The sequence below is a fragment of the Cariama cristata genome, unplaced genomic scaffold (assembly GCF_000690535.1).
Source record: "Cariama cristata isolate BGI_N322 unplaced genomic scaffold, ASM69053v1 scaffold5699, whole genome shotgun sequence".
NCBI lineage: Eukaryota > Metazoa > Chordata > Aves > Cariamiformes > Cariamidae > Cariama > Cariama cristata.
This window is the reverse complement of record NW_009633945.1, coordinates 39,693-49,399: the sequence shown is the minus strand read 5'-3', so window position 1 is coordinate 49,399 and position 9,707 is coordinate 39,693. Positions and strand designations below refer to the sequence as shown.

Genomic DNA, 9,707 nt, shown 5'->3' with positions numbered 1-9,707 from the left:
GTGCAGTTAGCAAAATAGCTTGATATTAGCATAAAATCAAAGAACAGTCAATATTAACTATTTACAGTCAAGTATCAAAATATTATGAGTAAATACCAAACACCAGCAAAGTATTTCCTTTTCATCAATGGTCCTATTTGGTAACAAGAGTCATATCCAGAAAACTTTCATTTAACATTCCGTGGAAAGCTGTGACAACCTTTTTACAAACACCGAGCTCAGAGGAACCATGATGGCTGGACTCATGCTTAATAGAAACTGTAGACACTTGGTTGGTCAGAACACAGTTTGCATTCATGTGGAATTGCCAGCCTCCTGTCTTAAAAAGTCATGAGCCAAGCCCCTAGATTAGGGATATTCAGCTAAAATAATATTCCCCTTGTAATAACATCTCGAAGCTGGCAATATTATGAGCGACACAATAAAAAGACTGTCCATGACAATGGCCATATTTACGCCAAAGTTTCAGACAAAGGCAGCTCCACCAGCGGCCCAAACCCCAGCATAAGCAAACCCTGAATTTTGTACAATTCCCCTGACCTCAATTATTGCGGATAATTTCTATTGCTGAATCTGCCTGAGTATCTCGTACCCCATAGATTAAGGCGATACCCCGTGCCTGTCGGTGGTAAAGCCTCAAGCTGGTTGTAACCCCAAACAAGGCACAAGAATCTCATTCAGAGCTCTGCACGTTCTGGACAGAGCAGGGAGGGAGCAACGCTCAGCCCCAGCACGGCTGAGCCCTGTGCACACAGACCTACCCAGTCCGCGCAGCCGAAGCAGGAGCGGGACAAGAAGCCTCACTCAGCTGCACCGGCCCAGGCAGGGTCTGCCTCAAAATCTGTAATCAAAATGTTTACTGTAAGGCACTCTGTAGGAGTGTAACCACAGATGACTAAACCAGATTATTACATCCGTGGCAAAAAAAAGTAGGCTAAAAAATACAAAAAATACTTAGCCAAGAAAATAATGTTTAGGAACTTATTCATGTTTTTCTTTAAAATGTATGTGGGACACTTCATCTTCAAGATTAAGTCAGATTTTGCTTTTTTCTGCTGCTCTGGCATAACGAAATGCTTTCGTATATGCAAATGAGGAGAAAACGTGGCCTCTTTCAGCAGTAATAAGTATCTGCCTGTTGCTACCTTAAAATCACAGCAATCACATCTGGTAACTGCCCTTTTCTCATGTTTCCACTAGTTTTCAGACTTCCTCTTGTGGTAGCTTGAGACTGCGCATCTGGATGTTTTAAACATACAAAGGAATTGCTAGAGCAAGCAAAAGAGAAAACGGTGCAGAGAGTTAAGATGTGCAGATAAGCAATCGGTGCACTGTGCAGCTAAAGTAACAGAGAGGCAGTCGTGGAAAAGCTTTTTGCAAAAAGAGGAGAGCACAAGTTTAGGCAGAATGAAGACTCACATTGTCTGTGGCTTCGTTTTTAAAGTACTATTGATCCAACTATATCTTTTTAACAAAACTTTAGCTGCACCGTCACCAATCATTAAGTTTCCTGGAGACAGCACTCCCAAAACAGACAAAGAACTAGCAGTGGTAAGTGTTGGTTTCATCTTTGCTTCAGATTTATATTGTTGTTTCCTAAGCAGATGTTTCTTTCTTGTTTCAGCTGAGGCTGAGGAATGACTGTAGCATTCTCTCCCTAGAGTCTCTGGAAGTGCTAGCTAGCTAGCAAAGGTATCAGCTTTCAAAAGTTAAAACTAGAGCCAAGTAATGTTTCCTCTCTTAAAATTTTTAAAGCCAGTAAAGAAAGTCATGGGTTTGTTTTTTTTTCTTAAGTCTGAACATACCAAATTATTTCATTAAATCATCACAACTATAATCAAAAGATTGCAATGGTAAGAGAGGAGAAGGGCAAATGAGAGACAACTGATTTTTTTGCTTAAATCAAGTAGAAGTGAGAGCTGTCGAGCCTCACTTGATGCATGTATCACAGCTTTCAGAAGTTTGTTTTTCCAGATTGTTTACCGTGTGTTGCATAAACACAGCTTTAAGGGACAATTGCAATTGAAAGCTGGTTTGAGTTTCAGAAGCCATTGTGACTAGTTTTGACTTGGCGGGGGGGGGTGGGGTGGATCTCATCAGAGGTTTACAGAAATATTTTTTTGCAAATTCAGTCTGGAACAAAAAAAGGAGTTTAGATTTCTGTGACATTAGCAAATTATAGCTATAACTCTATACCATTTTCTTCTAACCTTATTTTAGCCCTGTGGACCTTCATAAAAATGACATTATAGGGAAGTCCATTTAAGGGAAGATTGAGATGGATTATCCTTATTTTAGCATGTAAATTATAGACATTTCTCTTCTTCAGCAGTAAATCCATTTTAAGGAAGATTGAGATAAATTATTCTTATTTTAGGACACAGAGGTTTGAAAGTTGGTCACTTTTCCTTAGGAGTTGGAGTGCATCTTGGGAAAGCTTGCCAGGTTAAAGAAGGTCTGGGGGAGGGTAGAGAGACAATTTCCAGATGGGAGCTGTGGTGGAAAGTTTAGGAAAAACAGACAAACTGATCTGAAAAGGGCATTCCTCAGCCTTTAACAAAACAAATTCACCCAAGGTTTTGCCTTAGCAGCACAGCAGCCAGGGGATGGGGGGGGAGGGGATGCCTGTGAAAGAGGAGAGTGGGGTCCTACATGTCTAACAGTAATTTAATCACTCTTAAATAATCTGCTTTCTTAAACACAGTCAGGCTCTTACTCAATAACAGCAATCCACATCTCCTCTCATCTCCGTTTCTTTCGAACAGCCTATTTATTATGTGTGCCTAGAGGAAAATTACAAGCTGGTTTAATGCTGCAGTTCTTCTTTGTCTTTCCTGTAGTATTCTGGGGCAATGCTAACTGGCTGCCTTTCCCTCACACCCTCCATCAGAACAGCCCCAACACTCAGCACCAGAACACAAATTGCTGTGTTGCAGCTGGACCCTGTTTCATTAATGGGCTGGATCAAAATTCCAGATCACCACAGCTCCCTGCTGACTCTGGGGAAACTGAATTTCGCAGCCTAGGCCAAGATGTGGTTTACGTAGACACTACATTTTCTTCAAGATTCTCTTCTCATAGAACAGCTGGTTATGTTCATTTCTCATCTTCAGTAAAATCTCCATTTTAGGAAAAACTGAGAGGGGTTGGCTTTTTATTTAGAATCATAGCAAGTAAAATTTCTTACCATGCCTCATTTTATCTTTTTGGTTGTATATCTTACTAACCTAAAATGGCAAGAGCAGCATCCTGCTTCTTCACTAAACTTCAGTTCTGATGTATAGTCTATATTATATCACGGTACCTCATTGGGAGATGCAAACAGAAGCGTAAGAAAATCTATCAAACTACATTAAAATGAAGATTGGGATAAGAACAGATCCTCCAAACAGGCTTGTATATGTTCTTGATGCATTTCACATAATTTCCACCAAGCCCCTTGAACTATGAGTAGACAGAAGCTTAGCGGTAGCGAAGGTGAAACCATTCTGTGTCCATTATTTGCCAGTGCCACAGTCTCCACTGGAAAATACCACATCAGAAGTTATAAAAATCACAAAAACTAGGCATAGTCTGTGCTTTGTCAGTAGGTGGATGGAGGACCTTCTGAAGGAAATGGTGTAACATCTTGATTAAATCCTTTTTCTGAGTAAGCTCTGACCCATTTCCTATGCAGAGTAGATGAGGTACGCCTGGACTTAATGAGGAAGGTGGTGAAATCTAGGCTTGACCAACTGCAGTCATCAAATATCCTTTGCTATATTTTGCTGATGTAGTGGTCTCATCCCCAGTCTCCTGGGTGAACTTCAGTCAATTAATTATATACATAAAGTAAGGTTTCCCTCAGGAATACTTTCTGGCACAAGAACTTAAATGTGCAGTCATTTTGTCAGGCTTCTTGTAATCCTCAGTTAGAAATAATTTTCCTTGAGATTTCAGATACATTTTTTGCAAATAAACCTTTACCTTTTTTAGGGTGGTTTCCTGCCTTGGATTTGTAGTGAATATTTTGGGTACAATACCTGAAGGATGCTTCTTCCTCAGCTACAGACTGTTTTACCAGAAAGATCAGTAACTTGCAACCTTCCTGTCCAACAGCATCACTGGCAAGGGCATCTCTGAGCTCTGCGCCATGCCTAGCACCAGTTTGGTGGCCTACACATCAGTTTGGAAACACCTGCCATTTGACATGGCTATAGCTTTCATTTTAGAGCTAGGCATAAAATATTGCAAACCCAGACTTGAGTGTGGAGTTCCTGAAATCTCTATGCAAGAGAACCATAACATTCACCTTACTGGATAAAGTCTATAACTCCAGATAGTTTAGTCAAGCTGTTTAGAACCTGTGAATGAAAATAATTAGATAATGATAGGTTATTATTGTTACCGAAGTACCCAAACTAACATCCTCATCATAATCCATTTATCTACTCCTCAATAAGGATAGAAATTCAACAATCTAAAGCTGTACATAACCTAAACAGCGTGACTAAGCCTATCTGTGCAACAGTCTAAGCTAGGGCAACAGCCTGAGCTACAGGTTCTCTCAAATTCAGTCTGGATTCAAACACCAAATCCAAAAGCTGTAGCTAACCAGCAGTCTGTTCTGTGGGCATGTTAGTCTCCAGTTAGGAACAGAGCTGATACAGCATTTTAGGCAGTTGCTGAAGAGAGACCTTCTTGTCACTCCTTTTCATTTGAATGACTATGTTTTTATGGCAGGTTTCACAAGGTGCTAGGGATGGCCAGGCATTCTCTCAGGGTTGATCCCTACTCCAGGAAGCTCACAGTTACTCTGCCAGTCAACATTGAGCTTAAGAGAAAAAATACTAAATACTAAATTGTCTGTGTGATCCTCACTTGTGTATTGCACAGAAGGTGGGGGCCATGTATGGATAATCAGGACCACAGCTGTTTATCTACAGTTTAGTTCAACATAAATACACAACTTCCCAACACACATCTGAAAGACATGGCTGCTTAAGTGGAACAATTGCCAGGGAACAGCCTAACCCATTGCTCCTCCCAGATTACAGGCAGCAGCAAACAATAGACTTTTTTTTTTTTTTTAACTGCACTACACCTGCTACTTAGGTCATACTGATCAAAAGGGAAAGTGGAGGAGACTGGGGTGGGTGTGATTTTAGATAAGAGATGAAAAGCACGGGATTTGCGCTGCCTTTTTGATCCTTTATGACCACTGTTTCCTAAGGAGAAGAATTTTGTGATCTGTCACCATGGCTGTATCAGAAAGATCAGTCTGGCCATGATCTGCTGGAGTATTCGATGGAGTTTTAAGTGTGCAGATATTGATCAGCTGCAGTGTCCAGGCAACTGAGATAGAATCATAGAATCATAGAATCATTATGGTTGGAAGAGACCTCAAGGATGATCAAGTCCAACCGTATACCTGATGCCACCATGCCCACTAAACCATGTCTTGAAGCGCCACATCTAAATGTTTTTTGAACACCTCCAGGGACGATGACTCCACCACCTCCCTGGGGAGCCTGTTCCAATGCCTAACAACTCTAACGGTGAAGAAGTTCTTTCTAATGTTGAGCCTGAACTTCCCCTGGCGCAACTTGAGACCATTGAGATGTTACCAAAGGCCTTCTTCCTCAGGTCTTGGCAATGTTTGACTCAAAAGCAAACACACACAACATTCAAATAGCTCTATGCGGTTTGAATAAACAATGCTTTTTTTCTTTTCAATTAATGTAGTCTCATTTGTGTGGTTGCTTTGATACCTTGGCAAGTTTCTCAATAATCCAGCGTCTTCCAAGAAAAAAAAATACACAAAATCTAAAACTGTAAGCAGATTTATACATCATAAAGAAACAAACAAAAAGAAAACATTTTTACTTTGTAGTTCTACATTAAAGCTCTATGCTCTACATACTAATAAAGCAATTCATTAAGTAAAGATGATATCTAATAGTGGAAATGATTGCTTAATTAGCAATGTTCTGTGATCAAGGATGGTTTGTGTCAATTAAGGAGATTCTGCTGGTCTCTCAGCTTATTAATAATAGTAATTTTGAAAAGAAAACTTGCAAATTACAGATGGAAAGCTAACAGGGAATTACAGTATTTATTTGTAATGATTAACTATTTCTTTTATGAATTTTAAAGTCTTTGTTCTGTGCTTTTTTTTTTCCTAAGCAATACCTGAATAAATACTATGGGTGCCCAAAAGACAATTGCAATTTATTTGTCCTGAAAGATACTTTGAAGAAAATGCAGAAGTTTTTTGGGCTGCCTGAAACAGGAGATTTGGATCAAAATACTATTGAGACAATGAAGAAACCCCGCTGTGGTAACCCAGATGTAGCCAATTACAACTTCTTTCCAAGAAAGCCAAAATGGGAAAAGAATCATATAACATACAGGTACTGACTGGTGATGTTGGGTTTTGCTCACGTGTAACCGCAGCGCTTTTAAGAACCAATCAAACAAGATGCTTGGAAGCGGAGTAGCTGCTTAGAGGGCTAGACAGGATTTCTTGAAATAGAACCTCTTTGTGTTTGGGTAACTACCAGATGCTTTAGCAAACACCTCTGAAATTTCAAATTTTGAAATTTCAGGAATCATCATCTAAAGATCAACTTTATGGTTCTGGTTGAGACTAAAGAGATTTTGGTTTTATTCTTTGCTCTGCTGCAAGCATCCTAAGGGAAGTGGAGCAGGAGTATCTCACCTGCCCATCTGCTCAGCGGGGATGACAGTTCTTATTGACTGCAGAGGCCATGTAGGAGGGCAAACTCCTCTGCATTCAGCAGTCATAAAAATGGATGGAGGTAATCAAATACATTTTCAAATAAAACAATCGTATTTCAGATATATACAGACACAATTTAAAGCAAGCCTACTGCAATATGTTTGGCATGTTTTAATTTCTTACTCTTACTCTGAAGAGTTAGGGACCAACATAGCTCTCGCTGAATTCAGTAATAAAAAAAACCCTCATTACCTTAGGTGGTCCAGGAACAAACTTTTAGCACCAATGAGAACAAACAGCAGATTTGTCTTAGCTGTTTGAGCTGGTCTGCTGCTTCCTCACAAGTTACGACTCAAAGCATCCCTCATGCTATGACTAGCCTAATAAACACCAAAAAACCCATGGCAGCTCTCGCAGCCCTCACTTGCTGATGTGCTTCCTCTGATTCTTCCTCATTCTCCTTAGCCACAAAGTAGTTTCCCTCACTATGCACAGCCCCAGCAGCAAAGAACTGAAAACGTGTCTTTACATGGAGCTTAGCTGGCTATAATATAAGGCACTAAGAAGTCCAATTAAAATATACGAAGAAGCAGCAAGCAACGCACGGAAGAGTTTCTCCCTTTCCCATACCAAGCCTACGGCTCCATCTTACATGCTTTTACCTCCTGTTTCCCCATGTATCCTATTGCCAATGGAACCGACACACTGGTAAAGGATTAGCATTCTACTGGGACAAAACAATATACAGCTAACTACAAGGGTGAGGGAGAAAGGCTGTTGTTCTGTTATTACTAAAGAGCAAAACAATCCACACTTGAAACTTTCAGAACGTTATTGAGCTCTTTTTCTGGAAAATAAATATTATATATCAAGATGTGCTTGTACGTTCATGTCTAAAGTGACAGTATTGGCTTGCCAGCACCTTAGCGCTGATGCAAAACCCTGAGAATTTTGTGCCAGACCCACTGCCATGCAGGCTTTACAGCCTCTGGCTATATAATTTTCTTCATGCTGCTGCAGCAATCCCAAAGGAAAATAAAAAGTAAGCGCCACAGCTATACATATCTCCAAATCAAAGGAAATTGCTCAGATCTCACGTGCAGCAGTGTTACCTCTTAACTGATTTCACTACTGAGTCTACTCAGCATTTTGATCAGTAAACAACAAATACTGGGACGGGGTTTTTGTGTTGTCTAACTCTTCGCTTTACCTCTAAGGATTATAGGCTATACCCCAGATTTGGATCCTGAGACAGTAGATGATGCCTTTGCTCGAGCCTTTCAAGTCTGGAGTGATGTCACACCGCTGAGATTTAACCGAATAAACGACGGAGAAGCAGACATTATGATTAATTTTGGCCGATGGGGTATATTTTTCTATTTTTTACTTATGTTTTTGGATTTGTTCCTTTCATTAATGCTTAGTATTGGAATGATACTCAATAAGTAGTAGCCATGAGCCTTTCTGGCAAACCTTGACCTAGTTTGCACTTGCCTTACACAGGCTAAGATCTAATTTCACTAAGATTTTTTTCTTTCTTTCTTATACATGAGAGAGAGAGAGAGAAGTATTTATACAATATCCTTATGCTATATTTATCTTTCCAAAAGAGAATCGCTAGGGGCAACATTTTATTTTTAAATTTACAAATCAGAAATAGAACTGGGAAATATTGCTACAGATCTACAGATGATGTGAGCTGGCTTCCCGCCACGGAGGAGAACGGAATGCCATTGTATGGTTTATTTATAGCTCCATACTCAGTTTTCCAGTGATAGTGGTGGAGTTCCTAACATACTGGAGCTTAAAAATGGATTCGTGGCTTGCAATTTTGACTCCATAGCTAGTCTCTGTTCTTTAGCATAGTAGAATGCAGGTTTTCAAGGCATTCTTTGGTCTTGAGGAATTTAAAAATATGGATCGTAAGCTGAATTACAGTTTGAGTCCAGCTTATGATAGGTGACTTAATTCATTTTTGTTGTACATGCCTTCTCAATTAATTCTGGTTTCCCCTGCAAGAATGCTTATAGCTTTTCAGTGTAAACCTGGGGCATTTTAACTTCTTACGGAGAGTCACAGAATTTTTAATACTAATGAAGATACTTGTGCAGCCAAACACTTGGGAGGTACACTTTGGAAGTGAAGTGAACAGTTCAAAGAATAACTGAGCTCTTTGTAAAAGCCTCCATTTCAAGCTGTTTTTCTTTGCTTCAGCTACTGATGAGTTGACCTCAAAAGCTTCAGAGATTCTGTACAAAATTCAAAACTTCAGATCCTCATCCAGGCTGGCTTGGTTCGCAAACAAGAAGTCTTACAAAAGCAAAAGTGTTTCGACTGGTTTTAGTACTTGCTGGTTATAGTCAGCTCAGAAACAGTGGGAGAAGAGCCGCTTCCACTTTCATTCTTCTCACTTTACTGCATGTCAGATTCACAGGAGCTGGGACATGCACAAGGTTTTTCATTTTTAAGCTTTCTCTTAAGCAAAGGATCTACTTTAAAAAAAATGGGAGTAAAGCCTCTACTATATGTCAAAATCATCTCCTTGCAACTGACACACTAGTCTACTGAAATGAATGAACTGAACTAGTATTAAGAGAGTGACACCAGCATGAAATCAGTGTAACAGAGTAGAGAATTAGGCCTGTGTATTTAGGGCTTCCGTTAAATGGCAATACATCAGAGCAAAAGGCCTGAAATGATGCAACTGGAGATGCTGGCAGCCAGCTTTGATGTACAGGTCAGTGCGGTGGGAAAGCTATGAATACCAGGGTTATGCCCTTGCCAGCCTGCCTTACCCACATGCAGTGTACTTCCAAGAAAAGCCTACAGTGTAATAACAGGAGAGCTACTTAACCTGCTGTTGCCCTGTGAGCTGCCTGAGCCGCGGAGTGGTGGATGTGGAGAAGGAATAGGCTCATTCACAGGACTTGGTGCACTGAAGAAGAGCTAGCTTTCCAGAGGCTCACTACTGAGACACTCAGCTAAT

At 40.2% G+C, this 9,707-nt stretch overlaps 1 protein-coding gene across 2 annotated transcripts in view; it reads left to right on the top strand.

Annotated features, from left to right (window-relative positions):
* The first annotated feature begins 1,233 nt into the window (after positions 1-1,233).
* MMP2 (matrix metallopeptidase 2 (gelatinase A, 72kDa gelatinase, 72kDa type IV collagenase)) overlaps positions 1,234-9,707 on the top strand; it is a 36,020-nt gene continuing 27,546 nt past the window's right edge. For both annotated transcript variants that reach the window (XM_009706960.1, XM_009706961.1), the window contains exons 1-3: positions 1,234-1,551; positions 6,166-6,392; positions 7,939-8,087. In XM_009706960.1, coding sequence (XP_009705262.1) covers positions 1,408-1,551; positions 6,166-6,392; positions 7,939-8,087 — 520 coding nt within the window. In that variant the 5' untranslated portion in view covers positions 1,234-1,407. The remainder of the gene's footprint in view (positions 1,552-6,165; positions 6,393-7,938; positions 8,088-9,707) is intronic.